General features: G+C 30.3%; 1 protein-coding gene across 5 annotated transcripts; it reads left to right on the top strand.

Annotated features, from left to right (window-relative positions):
• Positions 1-980: 980 nt before the first annotated feature.
• LOC119687977 (ethanolamine-phosphate cytidylyltransferase) lies at positions 981-24,731 on the top strand. 5 transcript variants are annotated; one of them, XM_038102556.1, is made up of 8 exons: positions 981-1,091; positions 21,282-21,532; positions 21,599-21,665; positions 21,721-21,833; positions 21,970-21,993; positions 22,080-22,207; positions 23,964-24,149; positions 24,220-24,731. In XM_038102556.1, the coding sequence occupies exons 2-8, from the start codon at positions 21,289-21,291 to the stop codon at positions 24,535-24,537; spliced, it is 1,080 nt and encodes a 359-aa protein (XP_037958484.1). In that variant the 5' UTR covers positions 981-1,091; positions 21,282-21,288; the 3' UTR covers positions 24,538-24,731. The 5 variants fall into 5 exon arrangements, with proteins under 5 accessions (XP_037958484.1, XP_037958482.1, XP_037958483.1 ...); XM_038102554.1 differs by lacking the exon at positions 981-1,091 and adding an exon at positions 11,783-12,176; XM_038102552.1 differs by lacking the exon at positions 981-1,091 and adding an exon at positions 15,263-15,479.

Here is a 24,731-nt window from a genome sequence, read left to right as displayed (position 1 = left end):
CACTAAGCATTTTTTTAAGCTTTTTTAAACCAGACGTTAATTTTGATACCAGACGCCAGCTGATATCAACCTTAAACGCATTCTTAAATATGGTGCGTAATACTCTTAAAATTCATTTTTAAGTCAGGTTAAAATAGATTTTAAGACTCATATAAGTATTGCATATAACGACAAATAACAATGAATAGCATATTTTAAAGAAAAGCTATTAAACAAATGTTTGGAAATGTTAAATGAATTGAAAAAAATTGTAATATGTTTTCTGATATTGAGTTTAGTTTTATTATATATATAGCTCATCTTTTTGTTATTTTATAAAATTTATGTACATAAAATTATTTGTAATTTCGTAATTTTTATAATATTTGTTATTGTTTTTTTTTTTTATTTTTTGTTCGCTAATTGAATTATGTTTTTTAAATTATTTAGCAATTTAGTGAAAGTTTGCTACTTTCTTTACGAATTCGTGCTGTCAAGTGTGGCAACAGTGAATTTTATGCCCAACGTCCAATTCTGCAATTATTCGCTGCTTAAATGTGGTAAGTTAAAATTGACTAGAAAATCAGTGGAGTTTATTTTTTCTCACCAATAAAATCGTGCGCGGCAGAAGTCTTTGTGCGTTTCAAATTTTGTGTACAAATTATATTGTTTAAACTTTTATATTAAATAACTTTGATATTATAATATATAAAAGTGATAGATTACAACATATTGAATTGGAGATATGTTAATTATTAATAAGTATTGTGGTTATTTGTTATTCGTACTGCTAATATTTGTTTTTCAATAAAAATCCTAGCAATAGAAATTTTTCTGTATTTTCTTTAAGTGTTAGCTATGTCAATATTCGTACTAATTTTGTATTTACCAGTATTGTTTTTAAAAGACTTATGAATATCTATTATAATTGTATTTAAACAACATTTAGTATTTGTTTTATAAATATGTTCACTAGTAAAAGGTTTCTTGTAGAGATAGAAATTTCACATGGTCGATAAAGCAGTATACAAAAATTCACCACAAAGTTAAAATGGAATAATACAAAATTTTGGACACGAATTGACTGCGATCAAAATATAAATATTAAAATGGTGAGCCAAATTATCTAAATTATGATATATTAAATCCTTTCTAAAGTTGTTATTGACAAATTTATATAATTATTTATGGAGACGTATTATAAAAATACTTCTATAAATACTTCTATAAATAAGTTCTGAGACTTTAAGGTAATTCGTAAGCGAACTTGCTTATTGAAATAATTTACTTAAAAGTACCCGCAGAACAGTTTACTTCTCTATTACCAGTTTTTACACTTGCGGTTAACTTTTATCATCGGTTGGGGTACCGATGACAATATCACTATTCTGACAATTCAAATCAAAAAATTAACAATCATGTCTTAAGTTGAGGTTTTTTCAAGTTAGTGCAACTGGGCACTTTTACTCTTTCTTAGCTAGGGGTTTCTACAGAGTCCCTCCAATCTTTTTGACTAGTTTATATATTCCTCACAAGCTTCGCTGATTATTCGATGATCTAAAATCTGCATACCGCAAGTATACAATCACGTATACTTGCTAATAAATGCCTCTATATAGAATGTGTTAAGTTATTTTGAAAGTTATTTGTCCCGAATATGCTACCATAATTTGTTCTGGTTTAATGACAAATATTACCGTAATTTATTAATAATATGTTAAACATTTAATCTGATATCTTTATATATAATATGATACTTCAACTATTCTCAAATATTTTAAATATGTATACAAGATAAATGCTAGTAGGATTACTTCATATAATATGGGCATTTTCTGTTGAAACTTGTCCATTTAATCCTTAAGAGATCAATACCCTGATTACTGTACGATGAATTGAAAAATGGTTTTCTTTGTAGTCATATTTCAGATATTTCGGACGGACAGACTTTTTTTCTGTAATTATATTTTGTAATAATGTTCTAATTACTCTTTCAAATATTTTGCAAAACAGCAAATATATAAGCATTGATATAAATTTCATAATATTAAAGTTAAAATATAAATATAAACTTATAACTATTAGGGGTATTCAAAACGTTGCTCGATAACATTACAATTACACAGAAATAAACTTACTTGAACCATTTTTACTTACCGAGTTACTGCGCACGTCTGAATGCTCGACAATAAGTGTTAAGAATAAATTTGCAGTTTTTTTGTTTCCAAAATGTTGGAATAAATATTTTTAGAGTAATCCTACAGGTTTGTAATATAATTTAGATATATTGGAAATTAATAGAGATGTGTATGTATAAATAAAAACGTTTACATTATCCAAAGTAAGTCTAGAGTAAACTATTTACTTCAGATCGATCAATAAAAAACGATTATACTGTTTAGAGCAAGTCCAGAGTAATTTATCTACCCCAGATTAACTAATCAAAACAACATGAAATGTATAGGTAAACATTCAATGATTTAATAATTCCTTTTAAAAAATTTGTATTTACTTTTTGATGTTTACATTAGAATGAATTAATGTAAACTAATTCTAGAAAGTTACTTTATAGTGCTATATGGCAGAGCTACCCAATTCATATTCAAGCTTCTATGTCGTTTACTTTCACATTCCTTTTATAATCGCAAATACTCGGAATATGATTTACTTATTAATAGACTGGTAAGTATACACATAAAAAAACAGACTAATATCGGTAAATCGATTCGTCACATCATTCAGATCAAGAATATAGATATATATGTAGTATATACAATCACGACGTCAACCTCATTCTGTTACAAATATGTAACATATATTTTCACATATACAAATACCTTCATTCATATATATATATTGTTTTCTTAGTGAAAAAAAATATCAGAGAAGTTATCCCAATGTCCGAAAGCAAAATAATATTATAGAAGATTATTTCAAGTTATGTATGAGATTATAAAAAGGTGTGTTAAAGAGATACAGGAATATAAAAATTCTTCAGGCATACAAACCTCAGTACCTCAAAATGGAAATACCTACTAAGCTTGTATTACATGTACTTCAGTCAACAATGATCTGTTTTTTCTTCTTCGCTGAAATGACACGGAAACCACAAATGAATATACATACATACATATATAGTTGGTAGCGCATCATATCATTCTGTTGATTTTTCGTTTAAAAAAATGTTGAGCTTCATTTTTTCTTTGTTTTTTAATAGTTTTGTGTTTTTACCTACACCGTATCCTAGTGCATCATATCCTAGTGCCCCATATTATATGAGAACGTAGCATTGCTAACTACATTTTTAATTATCTTATAACTCGTTACTTATAATTTGTATATGTTTTTTATATTGTATATTATATATATATATATATATTAATATTATATGTGAACCAGCTCAATGTCTAATTCACTGCATGGTTATTGCTTCCCGTGTTTATAGAATCTGATCATTTCTGAAATGCAGCTCTGATGTATTAGTTTTTTCTTGTCCTTGTATATTTTTCAAAACCTACCAACAATTGTGATAGCATTTTTATTCCATAAAGGGTTTTCCGTCTTTTTCAAGATCTACTGCTCTATATTGGGTAACTTTCTACGTAATAGATAAAATGATACTAACAGACGAGCTGAAAATCTTTTTTTTCTGGTAGCCACAACTGGTTGGTCTCAAAGCAAATTCTTGAAAATTTCTTCTTTCCGTAAGTTTTTAAAACTTCTACATGCAGTATTGAAAAGAATGAGATGTTTCACTGTGGGGGTTTCTACACACCAGTCACCAGAAAGGATTGCAGTAAGCCTTGTAGTGTGTATGAAGTTCCTGTAAATTAGTTCCCAGGATTTGGGAAGTTTCGCTTAGTTTGTTATCTATTTCTTGTTCTAAAAACTGTCTGAGTTATTTAACAGTATAGTATATATTCGTTGTCCTTGCTTTGTGGGAATGAAATTCATTGTTGGGCTTCATGTTATGTTATAAGATGTTCATCAGCGTGATTTGTTACTTTAAACTTTAAAACTTTACCACTGGTACAGCATTGCTTTATAATATATATATATGTATATATATAAACAAGTTATTGACAATATAATGGCTGAAGATTTTAATTCGTATTATATGGTCTCGCTGTTCTTTTCTTCGTTTGTTTCTCCTTTAGAGAGAGTATAATGAAACACTTTCCAACTATCCAACTATTCTGTTGGTAAGTCCATCTAATTGCTCGAATACATTGTTAAATTGTTAAATACAGATTTAAAGTCAAAAATCGATCATTTTTGCGGATAATCTCATTTTTAGGTGGTACTAAAGAATAAGCAACTAAAGATCAATTCAAATCAATTTAATTTAAAAAAAATAATCAAACTAAAATGTCTCTATTGACACTAGAATAATACCATAACACTGGTCACCCGGGCATCTTAAAACGTGTACTACAACCGCAAATGCTGCAGAGTTCTGGTAAGACGCAGTTTAGGATGATGTGTGCATCGAAACTTATTCCAAAAATATTTTCTGGAATAAGTACAGTACATGTATCGTTTATATAATGCATGTCTCATTTTCCTAGGATAATTACCAAAGATAGCTTTATGTTTTACTATTATTTTTTGGAAAAGATTTAAAAGAATGAGTAATAACACTTAATATTAATATTTAATATTATATTAATATACCTATATGCATATAGCAGTGACGATTGCTCTAAGGTGCGGAGGTGTGCGGTGAACACCCTAACATAATTTGCAAAATGTCAAAGAACATAGGTATATAAATTTATTAGGTATCTTCACATCAAGAATTATTATTAATTATTACATTTCCATATACATATATATTTTTTAAAGTTTTAGCAAAAACAATTAAATATAATTGTCTATGAAAACTCAATCAATTTGCTTCTGTTAGCTGCTATCATAGAGTATATATACTCTTTGCTGCTATACTTGTTAGGTGTGCCTATATATTTGCAGCTCAAATCACAGAACATTTCTATTTTATTTCGTCTCTCCCCTTTGTGTGCAAAGAAGTTGGCAGCACATTCATACGTTGCATATGAACAAAATAATGTGCGTGTGCTCCCGTTCGTAATATCAGAGATAGAGATTTATATAGTGGGAATTGTATGAGAGTAAATTTTTGTTGTATTCGAATATCAACTGCATGCATACGAATCCAACATTATGATTTGCCAAAGTAGTTGCATGAGCTGCTGAAGTTTGCAGCTCATCTCACCATACATTTCTATCACATTTCGTCTCTCCCCTTTTAACAGCAGCACCCACGAATTTCTGTTCTTATGGTGCGGGGTACTTGTGCGCACATTGCAAGTGGTTTCGATTTTGTTTGATCACTGCACAAACATGTATGTTTCTAAGTACAAACTCTTTTGTTTGAAAAAAGTTGGTTTGATGTTACGAGAATTATGTGAAATGTTTTGTTTCTTCCATATTGATATAATATTAAATTTATATATAAATTATTAATTTAATTTGTTTAATATGTTATTTTGTTAATGAATTGTTAATATAATATTGCGAATATATTGTTGCCTAATATAATATGGTTATTATTAATAAAACATCTCATATATTTTAATTTAAGTGGTACATGTAAAAAAAACATTAAAGAAGAGCCGCACACCCTTCCAAATAGGGCACGCGTCGTCACTGGCATATAGTAAGTGTTCGTGGTTTAGAAGCCATGCCCTTTAAATTCACCGCGCTTTGATTGAGCGAGGTGCGATTACTTGAACCTATTAACGTAACAAATGAAGTGTATTGTTAAATATAATATATAGGTAAATGAAAAAGATTGTAGTGCAATAAAAAATCGAGTGAAGGCCTTGTGATTCATGAGAGCCAAAAATACATTAATAAATAACAATAAATTTAGGGATTCACATTGCAAGCCTATTGTAGGAAGACGTTTTCATTTTTTCGATGTGTTTATATGAAAGATATCAATGCACAAATATCCTCGGAAAAGACAAAAATCTTCGGTGAATAGTTAACGCTTTTGCAGATATAGATAGTAGAAGAAGAAATAAAAACCTTCCGTGGACCAAGCAGCCAATATATTTAAGCTTCTTCAACATATTCTGAGTTGGAGCTATCATCAGCGTTAAATATTTAGAAGGGGGTGATAGTGGATGATTATACCAATATTAATTAAATAACGACAGTGGCCGAAACCCTAGCGAGATTGGATACTACTTCTAAATGAACTTGATTAAACCTACACCCTTAGATATTTCGGATTATTTTACATAAGATGTTTATGACTTTTGCAATTGAATTGTTTTATAAAAACATTGAGTTAGCTTTCCCAAATCCCTCTTAAATAAGTTTCTGTATATGGTCTTACAATGCACAATTATATCATTTCAATTTTGAACCTCTGATGAGCTTATGGTTGTTACCGGGGGAAACAAGAATTTTAGAATAGAAACAACTGATTTTAACGAAGAATGCGATATTTTTAACTTTTGGTAATATTATAGTTTCCTCCCCTTATTCACTGTGATAAATTTTGTTGGTTTAAATTTGATGGTTTAAGTTAAATATTCCGATTATATTTTATACTCTGATTATATTACATATACATACATAACATATTTCAATGACGACTGCTCTTAGGTGCGGAGGTGTACAGCGCACATCTTAACGTAATTTAGAAAATGTCAAATAAAATACATAAATTCATCAAATATCTTTACGTCGAGAATTAATATTATTTATTACATATACATATGTATATATTGTTAGAGATTAAATTTTCAGCAAAAACAATTAAATATAATTGTCTATGGAAACTCAATCAATTTTCTTTTGTTAGCTGCTATAGTTGTTAAGTGGTGGTCATATGTTTGCAGCTCAAATCGCAGAACATCTATTATAAATCGTATTTCCTCTTGAAGCAATTCCATTCACAAATTTCTGTCGTTAGGTGTGCACAACAGTAAAATGGACAAAATAATACTGTTCTATATCTATTGTACAGTTTATATACATATATTGTATTTTCTTATTAAAATACAACAGAATAAAATTGGACCTTTTTTACGGAAATGGTACCTTTTTTAAGCAATTTTGGTACGGAAAAAATTTTCAAGTGGCAACCGTGGCGGTTAGGTATGCGCTAAACTTTGCAGTTCACATCACCGTACATTTCAATTACATTTCACCTCTTCCCTTTCAGCAGTATTACCTACGAATTTCTTTCGCTAGATGTGCGCAATAGTATGCCGCACATTTATACGTTGCAAGTGAGTTCGACTTTGTTTGATCACTGCATAAACATGAATGGTTTTGAGAACAGACTCTTGTTTGAAGAAAGTTGGTTTGATGGTTTGATGTAAAAACATGTAAAAAGTTGTGTTTATATAATATTAAACTTATTATATATATTTATATATATATAAATTACTAATTTAATATATTTAATATGTTATTTTGTTAATGAATTGTTAAATGTTGTATTGTATATATAATTTTGTTAAATGTAATATAGTTATTGTTAATAAAACATCTCATCTATATATCTTTTATGATTTAAGCGGTACATGTAAAAACAACATTGTAGAAGAGCCGCACACCCTTTCAGATAGAGCACACGTCGTCACTGATATATGTATATGCTGATTATACCATTTGATCAAATAAGAACGAGAAGTTAAAAAAACACGCAAAATTTTAATTTTTAATAATTTTCTTTATTATTGCCTTCAAAGTACTCACCTACTGCGGCAATAAATGCATGCCAACGCTTGATCCAATTTTCCATACAAGTTTTATAGGCCGTCGAAGGTATGGCCTTTAGTTCACGCAGCGAATTCTCTTTTATGGCCTTTATGGTCTCAAAACGCGTTCCTCGCAATGGCAATTTGAGTTGGGGGAAGAGGAAAAAGTCACACGGGGCTATAGCTGGAGAGTACGGTGCTTCGTGTTTGGTTGATGATATTGGTGGAGTTTTTGGCCAAAAACTGCGACACAACCAACGCTGTGTGAGCCGGTGCCTTATCGTGGTGTAAAATCCATGAGTTTTCCTTCCATAAATCTGGCCTCTTTTTGCGAATGGCCGTTTGACCGTCAGGAAGGAATTCATAGTGCACCACACCACGAATATCGAAGAAAACAGTCAGCATAACCTTGATTTTGGACCGACTTTGGCGTTCTCTTTTCGGTTTCGGCTCACTTTCGAAGCACCATTCGGTCGATTGTTGTTTGGAGGGCATGTCAAATTTAGAGACCCATGTCTCATCACGAACTCATCAGTTATGATGCGTTTGATGAATGTGGGATGTGGGGTCATTATCTGCGTTGGAAATCATCTCTTTGATCACATCACAACGACGCTAAAAATCACTACACGAACATTTTTCGACTTCTTTGTATAGACGCCAAACAAAAACAAATCGTACGATATGCGTTAAACTTTTACAGAATGTGTATAAAAGTGTTGCCAGCGTGAAAATAAAAAAGTTTACCGATTGGATAAGCCCGAGAATTCAAGAAAAGAACGAATAAGTTCTATTATTATAATTAAGTTATTTATTGACTTATTTATTTATATTTTATTTATTATATTTATATTATATTAACCGCTCAAAGTATACAAAAATACTTGATAAATTTATCAAGTAGTGATATATAATCAATATTTTTATAGCTTCTTTTTTTCGTTATATATTTATTATTATTTTATTTTTTGTACCACTTAAGTGTATATGCACTTGTTATTATATATACATAATAATAATGTACATAACATATTGTAACAATAATATATATATTATCATAATATATTATTCTTACTATATTTTATTATTAATAATTATTATTTATAATTGCTTACACTCGTAATTGATGAAGCGGATATCTACTGCTATTACAGTGATTTTATGCCTAATTGATTCATAATTGATCGTATTCTTCGAAGTTAAATAATTTTCATTTAAAGCAGAACATTTGGCGTAAATATTATTGTACCGAGGGGAACTACACTAGAAAGTATTTTTGGAGCTCACTATGGGATTTATCCCATAATTACATCCTGAAAATACCACCAAGAAGAACAGCTGACATGCAAATGTACATAAATTCTTAATTCAGTAAATTAGAAAAGATACCAGTTTCTCTAGCATTTTTTTCATATATTACGTTAATTGAAGAAAACACCCTGTATATAAATTGTTTCCTATTTCCTTAATTCGATTGATTGATTTATGTTTAAATGTATTTTGTTCAACTTTATATCCAACTATACTAGGCATAGTTTCTACGTTTACATCATGGTAGTGCTGCAAGTGCCGTAAGTGGTGCGATGGTTTCGGTTTGAAAAATCAAGTTTTTGGGGTTCTGACATATTAACGCATTCCGTTTTTTTTGGCAGTGCAGTTAAGTCTTTCAATTGTAATTCTCAATCGAGATTGTTCGAAAACAAAACTGTGTTAATCATTGTTTTCATTTATATTTTGTGTAATCAAGCGGAAAACGAGAAATACTTTTTATTAGAATAAATAACTTGTTATTCGTGTACTCGCTGAATCTGAATCTAAACGGATTTAAAAAAGTGGCGTGACATTTATCAATTTTAATTCATTCACCCGCTAAACGCTCCACGCATAAATTGCTGATAAGAATTGAGAACTCAGAACATCATAAGGGGAAAATGTGCTCCGTATAAGGAACATTGTTGTGATCAGAGTCCACTTAATAGGTCTATGTTCTTTCATATTAATTAAAAAAATATGTATTAAAATTATTTTAATATTTAAAAATGTTGATAACAACTTTTTACAAACGATGATATTTTCTCACTCTTGGTAATATACATACGTCATACATTTCTTCCTAATGTTGGGTTTGTTTTATTTAAATTTTCTTCATATTTAATAAATGCATTTCCACCATTAACATTTATGAAATCTGATATGGTAATTTCACATTATTATGAATATAACAACAATATACAATATAAATATATTAAGCAAATACTCAACATTGTCATAACGTTATAGACCTCGTCTCATTTAACTTCATTAATCTTTTATTGGCATTAGTTGTGATTATCAATTGATCAATGTACATTTGCAAATCGAATAAATATTAAACTCTCTTTAAATAGATTGTCAAAAAAGTCGTAAATTGTACAAATGAAATAAATACAACGTTAAAAACCATAGCTTGTCATATAAGTCAAATTTCTTATACTCACATTTTGATATGCAAACGAACAACAATTTGGGGTAGGATGCGCAGATAAGTCAGAACAATATGATAGTAGTATATATATGACCCTATTATGTCGATATGCTAAATCGTTCAATTATTGCTTCAATATACGAGTATTTACTATCTTACAATATTGATTGAGATGTATCTATGCCATTTATAGTAATAAATGCTTATTTAATTTGAAAACCAACTAAATTAAAACCAATATATGACAAATAAAACACATAAGCAATATATGCATATATATATATATGGAAATATTTTTTTTATAAAATTAATCTATTGATCCCTACAACATTAAATGTTTGGAATGGACCCCTACGTCTAAGATTTGTTGTTGAAAATGTTGTTTTATACAATTTCTCTCAAGAGGCACAATTTTCTCTTCTCCGAGTTGAACATATTTTATATCCAGGGTTACCATAATATTTCAATTATATATATAATTATTCAAAATCATCTTACATGTGCATTTTGGAAACTATTAATACATTTGTAATTAAGACCATATATAAAGTGAAGTAATTTATTATAATATTATGTGCATATTAAGTTTTCTTCTATTATAATAAACGAAAAGTTTTCAAATAAAAAGTTTTTTTTTAAACATCTATATGTAAATCGGTTAACTTTTTCTTACAGTGCCTTTGTCATATCTTCAGTCCAAATCTACCACTCTGTAGTAGCTTTTTAATGAGCTTTAAATATTTAGATTACTTTATTTTTAATAATTAATTATTTTGAGAACATTTCGATATCCTGGGCAACGTGATTTAATATAATATCTTATGTAATAAAAAAAATTGCTTAAAATATTTTAAATTAGCAAAATTTGTTGTCAAATCAACACATTTGGAAAACCGAAATCGTGCAATTTATGTTATTTATAAGTTTATTAGAGAAACACTTTTTAAGTAAGTGAAAATATAATTTTGACAGCAACTCGTTCTGTTAAATATACTCATAAAATCTTCTGTATACAAGGTAAAGCTAGCTTACGAAAAAATATTAGTAATAAATATCAAAATTTCAAATAAAAAGTTTTTTTTTAAACATCTATATGTAAATCGGTTAACTGCTTCCTACAAATCTACCACTCTATAGTAGCTTTTTAATGGCCTTTAAATATTTAGATTACTTTTGACGTAACAAAACATACGTGAGGCAGCTACAGAAACAATATTAGCACTTGTCATATAAATAAATTTTTATCGAAGAAAGCCGATCGAACTAAATCAATATCAAGCTATGGAAGGCACTTTCTGCAGTCATCAACAATTGTTAACTGCAAGTGATTGAACTATGTTATGGTTCTATAATTTGCGCCACCAGTGTTTTGTGGGTTGGTAACCCTGTGCGGTCGCATCATATGTTGTTTGGTTTATATAAGCATGTAATACATGAAACTACAAAAGTCTCATATAATCTTTCGGGGAAGACAAATAGTTTCGTATAAAATTTTAACAAAAAAGTAATAACATATGTATTTGATAACTCCGTTTCGTTTAAACTGATATATATTTTTAAAGTTTGTAAACGGTTTTAAAGTAAAAATTGAATTAAAAAATTGTATAGATTTTATTACAGTGTTTATATGAAATAAGTATTAGTCTTTCTTTATTCTATTAGTGAAAACAAATAGCCTTCATTATAATATAATTGAAACTTAATATATTTACTGAAAGGACGGAAACAGTAATACGCGTCAGAGTGTTGGCAAAATAAGTGTGTTTAGAAAATAAAACACAACACAGTGTATTGGTTTATCTAACAAAGATATACGGAAGTAGAGTATAGTTCCACAATCGTGTGCTAAAATATAAATATATATACATATATAGTATGAGTAATAAATCGAGTGTAAGGGAATGTATCAATGGGGTGACCGGCTTGGAAATAGTCAATGGTACCACCCATACTTTACGGCCGTTAAATGAAATTCGGGTGTGGTGTGATGGTTGGTGAGTTAAACTTTAAAAGAAAATTCTACGAAATCTCGTATGGATTATTGATTTATACATAATTTAAAATTTAATATGTGTCTGTTTTGCAAATTACATAGAACAAATTACATAGAAAGAACATCTATAAATTTTATATGTGCATTTTTGTAACTCCATTTACCCTGTTGTCAATCTGTTTTTATGCTATGCAACTACAAAACACTTGGAGACGATGGTGTTAAATTTATAACTAATTAGCAACCTCGGCCCCCTTTGTTTCAATGCTCTTCGAAAATGACTTTTCATGCTCATATGATAGGTAAAAGATTACAACAAAGACGTACGTCATGGTTCGTTTGATTGTGCAAATAATATTGTATTTACTGTACTCTTCTAAAACAAATAGAATCATTTTAATTTACAAATTGACACATTTGAACACATTTGAAGTTGAAATTTTTTTACGACATCCGCACAACCATTTCCTTTTCGAAACTAATGCAGCACTACGATTTTAGAAGTCTTTATGTTTTATAAATGATCGCTTCTTTCTATACATACATACCTACATAACATATATAATGAAATTAAAAAAAGGTAGAGTTTTAAAACACAAATGATGTGGTGATTTTTATCAGTAGGCGCAATTAATAGGAAGCGTTTCTCCAGCAATAGAACAATATAGTACATCTTTCAGATTGCAGTATAACACTGCTCAATACAAAAAAATCCAATATAATTATTAATATTGTAACTTATAATTATTAATATGAAGCTTAAGAAAATTGTTGATGTATTTTAGGAGCGCCTGATGATTATTCTATCTGTAGTCGTATTATTCAATCTACTAACTTACATATAACTCATTTATTTAAATACGCTCCTTACAAAAACAGATTATTAGCAAGCACTGAAGCGTCATACATGTTGAAAAAAAGTTCCTTGGACTCCACTTAGGCGGCAGGTATTCAGATTAATCGCCTACTATTGCACATTATCGTTTTACATGAATGCAATTAAAGACGTTGACATCCGCAGATACTTAAAAATGCAAATGCAACATCTGTTCATTTTATCTGCTCTTGTTCTGTGATTGTTAGACAATAGATCTAGTACTTTCATCTGGTTTTTATCGTATATGGTATACAGTTAAGAAGCAATAGGTGTTGTTATGTTTATCAATAATTTTACAGGTTGGTTTAGGATACTTTTTTTAGTTATACCAAAATAGATCATATTAGCTGATCCCAATTGACTAAATGTGATAGTGGGATAGACATATAAGTTTATAAATTTTTAGATCAGACGTTCAAGTATAGACATTCGTTAAGATTCGCCCGATATACTAAGACACGCCATAGTGAATCAATAAGCTTATACATATCGAACAGAAGCACACAATAAAACTGCCTTTTGGATGGTTGATCGTAGAAATATTTTTGTGCGTATCTAACTGTTCTTGATATTTAATATAATAGCTATATTGAATAAATGTCTGATTGGCATTCAGACTAAAATTTGGGTATTTAATAAAAGCGACCGCGCTAATACTTCAAGGCTTACTGTAATTTCCTGTGGTCACTGGTGTATAGGAACACACGCAGAGAAACTACGCATTGCTTTTAATTACTGCTTGTAGAAGTTATGAAAATTATAAGGGCTTTCTTTTGTAGCTATCTTGCTTTAGCTTCCATTAGAAACAGGTTTTTAGAGAGTACTTTATTGCCGGTTTGTCAAAAAGTTTGATTGACATTGATAAGGATGAAAGATCTGTTAAAATACCCTAATTCAAAAGGATAAATTTAGTTTTTCTTTTTATATCTTAGGGATTATTGTGAAGAATGTGGTAATAAAACGGCGAAATATCGCTAGTTGTGGACAACGAACGGATACCTGCTGACTTGCCACTGCAACTAACCATACAACTAAGATAAACATATTGTTAACTCGGAGTAATAAAAAAAATTGTGTTTTTGTACGAATGATTATTGTACATGTGCCAGGACAGGCTTGTGCAAAAAATTTTTTCGGGAAGGGTTTTTTTTAGTTTAAAAAAAAAATGTTTATCTTATTAAACAGTCATAGTGTATTAATAATGAATATAGATATGTATAAATATAATACTTAGTGTTATTTTGCAGAGCGCCTTCGATCAAAATGATTATTCATTTATCCAATAAGAAACATATGTACATGTATGCATGTCAGGTTTGTGTTAGGCCCAAAACAAAACCATTGATTCTTGCTTGCGACTGTAAAAGCACTGATCTACAAAACGTAAACATTTGTACCCTAATAAAATAATAATTACAGGAATATTTGGTACATATAGTAGCCGGCAGTAGCAAGTGAACAAAGTCAAGCACAGTCTCCCTATGCAAAAGAGAAGAGCAAAAATAAGACACCAGAAGAAACTAATAAACAAGAGCCTGGCGGAAAAGCAGAAAATAAAAAACGACAAGCTTGATCGTTATACTAGTGTTACTGTATAACGATCAAGTGTCAAATATTTATCTACTGTAATTAAACAATAAAACATGCATTTCGTTTTATCGAATGTGAAACAACGGTTAAATCTGAACCATTAATATCCATTTATAAAAATAAGGTATCAGTAATATGGAAACTAATACTCCACATACGTATAGAGTACAACAGTATGTCTTTAGAAAAAGGATACAATCTCATCATTTTGTATGGCAGTTATACTCAAATCTTAATTCAGTCCATTGGTCTATTAGTTTTACTAACAGCACCACCAACCTCTCGTTTGATTGTTTTCGTATACACCAGTAACTACAGAGTTTGGTCTTCTTCATCTTTTTCTAGTTTTAGCAACAATTGTAAGAGATGCCTAACGCCATATCTCTTGTTGTCACTAAGAATGCGTGATCGCATGCTTGTTTAAGCAAATGAATCAAATACCTATTTTGGACGTCCTTAAGACTATAAATACCACTTCCGATTATTAAGTTCATGTTTTTGCTTAGTATAAGTACAATACAAGAAAAACTTTCATTCAGGACTGTTAATCAAAGTCACATATGACAAACATGTTTAAATTTTATTTTAAGTTATTATATGTTAAAATTATTATATAATTTGTTTTGTCCTCAAAAGTGAGAGAGATAATAGATTTAGGCATTATCATTTAAAAAATTATTTAGTTTGCAAAATGAGTGAAGTGGGATTGTGCACCAAAACAATTTTATTATTGAAACAATGTTTTGGAATAAATGCAGAAATCGAAAATCAGAAGGAAATTGGCTTTTTTGAAGAAATCGAAAAACGAAAGGAAATTGTAGCGTGGTGTGATGGTTGGTAAGTTAAAACTCTTATTAAGAATAAGTGATCAGGATGATAAATCTGTTTCATCTTAAATAAGAATCTATGGTTTTACATATATTTTTTGCATAATCTAAAAGCTCCGTAAGTAATCAGACGAAATAATCGTATGTGAATGGTATAAGATCTAATATTTTTTATTTAAGTTCAGTAAATCTCCGCTAGTAAACCCCGTGAGATGTTTATATACCTGAACGTTGTTTTTAAGAACGAATTAACTTATACGATCTATACTAGCAATTTATGGACAAGTTCCAGTTGTATGTTAGTAGAGGATTTTGTAAGACAAATGAAAAGATGACTATTGAGAATACTATATTATTTGGTCTTATACAGAAACAAACATTAGCTTAGTTCTTTAAATTGGCATTTTAAGTATTTGCACTTTTAATAACTGAATGTGTTGCTCTAGTTAGAAGTGCAGCCATCTTTAAGTGCAATCAAGATGTTGAACTAAAAAAATTTTCGAAATACATGAAAATCTAGAATATACCTTAAGGTCGTAGTGTGTCTTAGCCCCCCTATAATAATAATAAATGGTTTCAAAACTCGATTCTTCTTCTATGTGCCTTGTCCGCTTCGAACGTTGGCTAACAAGATTGCGACTTTAACTTTATTTACAGCTTCTCGAAAAAGTGATCCTGTACTTTTATTGAACCATTGACGTAAATTCTTCAGCTATGATATCTTTTGACTCCCAGGGCCACGTCTGCCTTTGATTCTGCCTTCAATGATTAATTTCAGTAGTCTGTACTTCTCCGGATGCCTCAGAATATGATCGAAAAACTCCAACTTTCGTCGTTTTACTGTCGCTAGTATTTCTGTCTCTTTGTTGACACACCGAAGTTCTACTGCATTTGTAATTCCTTCTGTTCAGTTTATTTCCAACAAGCGTCGATTGCACCACATTTTAAAGGTCTCCAGTTTATTCATCGATGCAAAAGACTACGTTTAGGCTTCTGTCCCGTAGAGGAGTATAGAAAATATGTAACATCGCAGCATTCTTATTTTGAGTCGTAACGACAGGTCCCGGAAACATAGCAAGCTTTTCACCTTGATAAAAGAAGACCTCGCTTTTTGAATTCAGATGCGTATTTCTTTACTGTTTTCCCATTTCTCATCAAGCTGGCATTCCAAGTAGTTGTACTTAGCGGTTCTTTTTATGGTTAAATACGTCTTTACTGCAATTCAATTTCAAGCTGTATTCTCTGTATTTCAGTGCAACAGCGTCTAAAGGATTCTGTAAGTCCTCTAGTGAATTGGCAATAAGCACTTTATCATCGGCGTACTTTAAATTGTTTATGAGTACTCCGTTAACCATAATTTCGTCTGTCGCGTCATGTAGTGCTTCTTTGAAAATGGTCTCGGAGTATACCATATATTGAAGAGCAATGGAGACTGTCGATTCTTCTAACATTTCAAATAAAGGTTATCGATAAGTCCTGCAATATCTTTCCAGATGTCTTTCGTTGCGATGTACATACTGTGGTGTGTAGTTTGTGTGGCTATACTTTCTTATTCCTACCAAATTTCAATTTTGTCGGTTTAGATATAAATGTACCCACTGTAAAGGCAACTTATATCGATAATCTAAGATCTTTTCTAGTAACCTAATGTGATGTGTATTTTAGCTGTAATATTGCTATATCCAACTTCACCTTTAATATAGAAATTTCTTGATATTCGTTTTTAAATCATAATTCTTAATGTCTGATGATAATGTGTGATATTAACGCCATTCCATGCTCAGTGCTATCACTGACATTCTACATACACAGTTGGTTATCAAAGAATGCAAGTATGAAATACTTTCTACCGCGCTCGAACTGCGGATTGGGCACGTATGAAATGGATGACCTTGACTTTGGTCTTCTGGAAGTATATGTGAGCACATGAATGTCACTTGAAAGTGCATTATCATAAACAAGCGCACTTCCGTTTAGTAAGCGATTTTGAAATTTCAATTTGATAGAAAGAATTTTAAGTCTGTGTGACTTAAATGAATTCAATTGCGGTAATTTAATAAGAATTTTCACTTATTCAAAATTCTAAAAGAGAGTACAATATTTCAACATGAAAAGGTAACTTCAGATATTTAACCTGATGATTACGTCTCTTAGATACATATAGGAGAAGTACATTTGCTATTGACACTGACATTCAAAACTGAAAACTGCAAAAGACTGAGATACGTGTTTTTTGCTTTTTGCTTTTTGCTTTCTGAAATACTGAAATAAATTAAACTTGCACATGTTGTTGACATCAACAGCAAAAACGCTTATCATGTAAGTATCTATAATTAGGAATAACATTACGAATTGTTCAGTTGTGACGTGCATAATTAGAGGTGGTACCACTAGACCAGCGATGGGGAATCTATTTATAAGCGCGTGCCAAATATTAGAATTTTTTGTTGTTTAGTAACAACAACCCTGCGGATTGCACAGATTTTAGCATCAATATAAATTGTTTAAAAAAACATATAAACGAACCCTTATATTTTTACCCACACCTGGCATACGGCCGTTAGGGATAGCGCACGTGCTGCAGAAATAACCATGAGCGTGCCATAAGTTCGCCATTGTTGTAGTAGACCCTACCAATTTGTGACAAGTATTGGCATACGTGTCTGATATTTTATGTTAATTAGAAACATTACTATTAATTAGTTATACAATAATTAAAGATTTTGTAAAAGATCTCAGTATAGAATACTTAAAAACACTGCATTCATCAAAGAGTGAACGCTACTTAAAGTGTTTTGATTGACGACAGAACCAAATATCGTTCTTTTGAACCCTTCAACTTTTTTCGTAATAATTTAATTAAAAACGTTGTTCAAACATTTAATACGTTTTAAGTGAGGTTTTCTAAAATATATATACATAGGTCGTGTGCGAGTTCGAGTAAATTGTGGTAAAGTAATTTTAAATTTCCTAGGGTTTTTTGCACTGCACATTTATTTATTTATTGCACTTATTTTTTATTTTTGGTTAAAAGTTTTCAAATTTATTTATTTATTTATTAAACATCTTATAAAATGTTCACAATGGTAATACCTAATTTACCTACATTTTATCTAATTTACCCTAATTTACAGACATAATTTACTATTTCCCTCAATTTACTATCAATTTGCTCGAACTCGCACACGACCATAATTTACTACTATTTACCACCATTTTAATGGAACTCTTATAATTCGTCTTATAATTCGTCCTCTTATAATTTCGTCAACTGAATCTAAAGTGATGCCCACATCTATTAAAATTGTTGTTATGAAAAGTTGTGTGTCATTTCTAGTCGCCTCGTTAGCCTTATAGTTTCCAGAAATATCCATATAACAAGGTACCCATTACAGTTTATAAAAAATCTAAAAAATAATATAAGGAATTTCTTACCATTGATTGAAGTTTATTACTTTATTTAGGTTAGGTTAGGTTCAGAAGGCGCGTGCTGACAATTATTAGCACTTCCACTCGGAAGCATATGTTGCCCATTGTGATGCCCTCAAAAATTTTTTTGCCAGGATAGGCGAGTTGCTAACCTTTGTTATCGTTGTTAAATCATTTGGTTTTCCAGATGAAGCTGATGAGATCCGATAAGTTTGCTTTCGTTATCTCTTTCAAGCCAGTGAAAAAGCGATCCCCAAGACATTGAAGTCGCCTTGTCTGAAGTGCTTGATAGATTCTACGTCCTCTTCATCTTGCCAACTTCCGCATAATCCACTCGATGGAGCTCGCCACCGTTTGAAATAGGCGCAATGGCACAGTGCACGTTATTTATTACTTTATTTAATCTTCCATATGTTTTTAAAGTTCTTGATTTGCTATATTTTTTATTTAAATCTTAAGATATCAATAATGTCGATATTTCCATATTTAAATGATCAGACAATGTAATATATGACTAAATTTCTATATTGTTTTTATTGACAATATTTTTGTTTGCTACTAGAAATAGCGTGATATTATTTTTCATTAATGAATTATGTATTCATAGATTTAATAGTTGACGGGTTAATGTTATTGACCCTTTAATTGATAACAACTCTTGAGTAAATCATACGTAACTGGAACAATTCATTAATGTAATCTTCGAAAGCACAGATTTTTTTGTAGTATATTATAAATCATTAATTTTTCATTTGTATATAACATACCTATATATATAATAAATAATAAATTCAAATCTGGTATTTATTTGTTGATTTAATAGCTAGGATCTCTTTCTATTAAACAATATCCATGACAATTCTGGGACATAATTAAAAGGTTTAAAGGAATCGCTGCGTAATATAGGAGACATATCTTATAGATATTAGATATTTCGATATATAAGCCCATACATATACAGAAAATATGAATTCTGTAAAGAATATCAGTATACTAGTAGTAGTACGAGTAGTGTAAGCTGAGCATAACTTAAAAAATATTTATTTTTGGATAGAAAATATAAGAACCACTTTTTAGTTGTGTATTAAAAATGAAGTTATCTAAAAAATAAAAAAAATAAATAACGTTCTTAATATTAAAAATTTATTACCTAACTTAAACGAAAAATCTTACTCATATCCAAATAGTGAAAAAACACGCCTTCCAAAGTCTTATCAATTATAACAAAATCCTGTCTGTTTTGCTTGCCACAATGGAAAGTAAAATGATATTCAGTTTAAAAGTGAAAAGCACGGTAGAATGTGAAATATATATACCATTATCGGGTAATTGAGTGGTAGCTACACCAAGGCTAAAGAATCTAGACAATTTAGTGTTATGGAGCAACAAGTAAATTAAGTACAATGGGACAATTGAATAGATAGACGGCGTCATGTAATATAGAGCTGTAATTAAGGTTCCTCAAACAATAGTTACATTAAGCCATGTTGCAGTATTATGAAGATGAAAAATGTAACATGAGGTAGGATGTGGATGAAATAAATATAAAGAAGATTGACTTTAATCTGTACCAATGATAAGGAATTTTGTCTACTCGGTGGGATAGTGCAATAGATTGATTGACTTCAGACTTTAATTGCCGTCTATTGATGTGACTACATCCGAACTCATTCGATCCAGATCACTTACTGGAGACTGCATGGAGAAGTAGTCTTGTTTTTTTTTGTAGATGCTCAGTGGATCCCTATTAAAACCTGAATTGCTATGATCTCGTTTTTGGAAGAAAATATTGCATCAATTCAACTGACTGGTGGCTTTTTACGTGTTTGTCCATGTAGATGTTTGCTCCTCTGTTATAATCAATGTATTCTAAAAACAAGCGGATACAATTAAAATAGAAGCTTCTATTAATTGTGAGAAATAGATTAGATTCCATTTAGTCGATTTTTAAGTAAGAATCACAACGCAGTTACAACGCAGTTTTATAAATAAAAAAAAAACTGAAAAAACTAGAAATGGAAAAGAGACGGGGACAGGGGAAAATTGAACCAAATCTGTGCCCTGATGATGGAATCTTACCATATCAAGTCACTCGATGTGACAAATCCATAAATCAATAAGATTAAAATTTGAGTACATGGATTTTGGCAGAGCCTAATTCCCACTTTAATTCGTGTTAGATAACCATAGTGTTGTTCACATCTTTCGACCACATTCTAAATACATTTTCTTTATTCACTATTACAAATTATGCCTTAATAGGTAGCATGGACAAACTGCTATATTTGTCCATAAGTTGTTAGATTCCCTTGTTTTGAATTTGCAATACACAATGATACAAACACAATATTTTAATTTGTTTTTATTTTCATTTTCATTTTAGCTATGACATGGTTCACTTTGGTCATGCCAATTCCCTTCGACAAGCCAAAGCACTTGGTGATAAGGTTATTGTAGGTATTCACACAGACGAAGAAATAACAAAACACAAAGGACCACCCGTTTTTACAGAAGAAGAGCGTGTCAAAATGGTAAAAGGCATTAAATGGGTTGATGAAGTGGTACTTGGCGCACCATATGTTACGACCTTAGAAGTTTTAGACGAACATAATTGTGATTTTTGTGTCCATGGTGGTAAGTGTTGATTGAAATATGTATTTCCAAAAAACTAATTTTCAATAAAACTTAAAATTTAATAAGATGACATAACGATGACAGCGGAAGGTGTGGACACATACCATCTTGTCAAATCTGCAAATCGTTACAAGTAAGTAAATTAAATCCATTCGATTAGTTGTGTTTTATGAACAATTTTTGTGTAGAGAAGTGCGACGTACAGCCGGAGTTTCTACAACTGATTTAGTGGGTCGTATGCTGCTTTTAACTCGTAACCACTTCCGTCAGGGATCCTCAGAATATGACATTGAAAAAGAAGGTTAGTACGACTTAATATGTTTTAGTTTTAGTTTAATTAATTTTATTAAATTACTTATTTTCTTTTGTGAAAACTGAACTATTTTTTTATTTTTTTATTAACGAAATTGAAATACCCAACTCTAAATGTCAAAAAGAACCGAAAATTTGTGTTTGTAAATGTAAATAATAATTATTTCATTTAAATTATTCCTTCAAAACTTTATTTTAAATTGTTTAATAATCGGCTGCTTTAATATATTGCTAGGTTCTTCAAATATGGGTCAAGATTCTGCAGCCAAAAGTCCATGGACGGGCGTTAGTCAGTTTTTACCTACAACTCAGAAAATCATACAGTTCAGTGATGGGAAAGCACCAAAACCTGGTGATAAAATCGTAAGTATATTTATCTAACAAAGTGAGATTCGGAAGGCGAGTCGAAAAAAGTTCGGATCCACTTAAGTCGAAAGACGATCTTTAATCAAAGGTCAAAGAGACCTTTGAAAACTGCTTATGAATTGATCAATGACAAATTAGAATAGAAAGAACACACTTTTTGCTATGAAGTTATTTGTTCTTTTTCTCTATCTTTAATAGAGAATAGTTATTTGTTCTTTTATACGAGTATAAAACCCGTTTTATTTTTAAAGTATTGCACGGATGTGAAAATTGTGTAAAATTCAATTAGAATTAAATCGTAAAAAAATTATTAAATTTAACATTTGGTTTTTGTCAGAATTTTTGTGATAAATTTTATCTATACTTTACCCAATTATTCTACTCGCAACAGAAACCAATTATTTGTTTCGTGTTATTTTTAATTATTTTAACTTTTAAATTTTAATTATATTTGGAATGTGCTTATTTAAACTTTCATTAAAAAAATATGTATAATTTTAAAAATTTTATACGTTAGAGGTATAAAATGTCGTATCTTTTTTTTCAACTCTTTGCGAGATCATATTCAAAATTTTCAAAAGCGCACTGTGTTTATAGGTTAGGCCTGGGTAAAGCGTTTGATACCGTCTCCCATAAAATTTTTTTTCAATGAGCTGTGACGCTATCTGTGAATTCAGAAATTCAAAATTCCAATGACTATGGTATAAACCAAAAATCCATTGCATTCTCTATAAAGTATATACTAAGCTTCATTGGGCAGTAATGGTATTCTATTAAATTTTAAAACAATTTTATTTTTGCTTTACAAATCATCTAACGCTAATTAATAAATAATTCTTATACTTCAATTACAATTAAAAGTTGGTAACACCAATTTGAGACCAATAACTTTATAACTCTGTCTCATTGAGCATGGCAAACTTTCCAACACCTTTACTCAAACTAATTTTTAATTTATTCTCGTAATTTACCCGCCATTTTTCTCTTGCGATGGGACATGGGCTTAATAGCTTTTGGCACTATTACTTTGTAAATATTGTAATTCATAGGCCAAGTAAGAGTTAAATTGTCTTGATTGTCTATATAGGCAAGTAGCACGGTGACATAGATACTGTCGCTCTTGAAATCTCTTGTCGTTATTCCGTTTCGTCTGTGTTTGTATTTTCCACATGAACATAGTCATGATGTGCATGAACGATTTTGGGATCGTTTACAGTTTTAGAAAGAAAAAAATGTGCTCTCTGTAATATTATCTGTTATTGCTGCACAATATTAGGATTGGGGATAAGGGTTTTTCAATGAATTCTGTTTTAATTATGAAATATGAAAGATACATCTTTCTTGATAGTAGTCTACTTGTAGCTGCGCCTATGATTTATGAGACGAATAGTTAGAATTATTTTGAAATGCTAATTGAAGAGGACTCAATATATGTTATCAATTCTATTTACACAAGCAGACCAGTATCAAAATTTGAAAATGGATAAGAGAGAGTATTATTTATTATTTCATTACTTATTTATAGACAAATATAAAATAATAAAATATCAGTATTATAAGTATGCATATAATAACAATATATGCAATGACGGCCACGGCCCTACATTAAAGAGAGTGATTTTTACTATATACAAGTGTACTGTTTTTGATGGTTAGGAGATCGTTATTTGGTAGGGAAATATAGTTTATACTGATTTTTGGTTTAAATCCTTAACTTTTATATTCACTATTCACTTTCTCCTTTTATATATAGGTTTATGTTGCTGGTGCTTTTGATTTGTTCCATGTTGGCCATTTGGACTTTCTAGAAAAAGCTAAAGAACAGGGAGATTTTTTGATTGTTGGGTTGCATACAGATCCCGTTGTAAACTCCTATAAGGGCAGCAATTATCCAATTATGAACCTACATGAACGTGTTCTAAGTGTACTGGCTTGCAAGGTAAGTTAAGAAACTTAAATATTTGTAGTCGCAATTGGAAATATTATGTAAATTATTTGTTTAACTTTAGCACGTCAACGAAGTTGTCATCGGTGCTCCTTATTGCGTTACTGAAGACCTGTTGGATCACTTTAGGGTGGATGTGGTTTGCCATGGTCAGACACCCATAGCTTTCGAAAACGGCAACATCGATCCATATGGCATACCAAAGATTAGAGGAATTTTCACAGTCATAGATTCTGGAAACTCAATGACAACAGAACGCATTGTTGAGCGTATAATTTCACATCGGTTGGAATACGAACGGCGAAACTGTGCTAAGGAGAAAAAGGAAATCGAGGCTTTCGAGGCGTTGCAGCGAGCCAAGCAAACGCAAAAAGCTGGTTGAGTTAGTGTAAAGAAACAAAAACCAAACATCACTCAATTGTACAGAAATGTGCAGAAAACTGTTTATTTCAATAGATTAGCAAATTTATTTTTTATATTTTATTGTTACACATTTTAATTGTATGTTTATTTATATATGTATATTTAGAAAGCATTGGCGAGACCAAATAGAGCTTATTGAGAATAACGCTACAA

This window comes from Teleopsis dalmanni, chromosome X (assembly GCF_002237135.1).
Source record: "Teleopsis dalmanni isolate 2A chromosome X, ASM223713v2, whole genome shotgun sequence".
NCBI lineage: Eukaryota > Metazoa > Arthropoda > Insecta > Diptera > Diopsidae > Teleopsis > Teleopsis dalmanni.
The sequence above is the reverse complement of the archived record's forward strand: the minus strand, read 5'-3'. Positions and strand labels throughout refer to the sequence as shown.

What these genes read in the sequence shown, in the direction of transcription:
- LOC119687977 (XM_038102552.1), top strand. Translation starts at nt 15,334, where the DNA reads ATGAGTGAAGTGGGATTGTGCACCAAAACAATTTTATTATTGAAACAA. An exon ending in AAATCTGCAAATCGTTACAA is followed by an intron (nt 21,666 to 21,720) that starts GTAAGTAAATTA and finishes ATTTTTGTGTAG; the next exon opens with AGAAGTGCGACGTACAGCCG. An exon ending in CAAAACCTGGTGATAAAATC is followed by an intron (nt 22,208 to 23,963) that starts GTAAGTATATTT and finishes TTTTATATATAG; the next exon opens with GTTTATGTTGCTGGTGCTTT.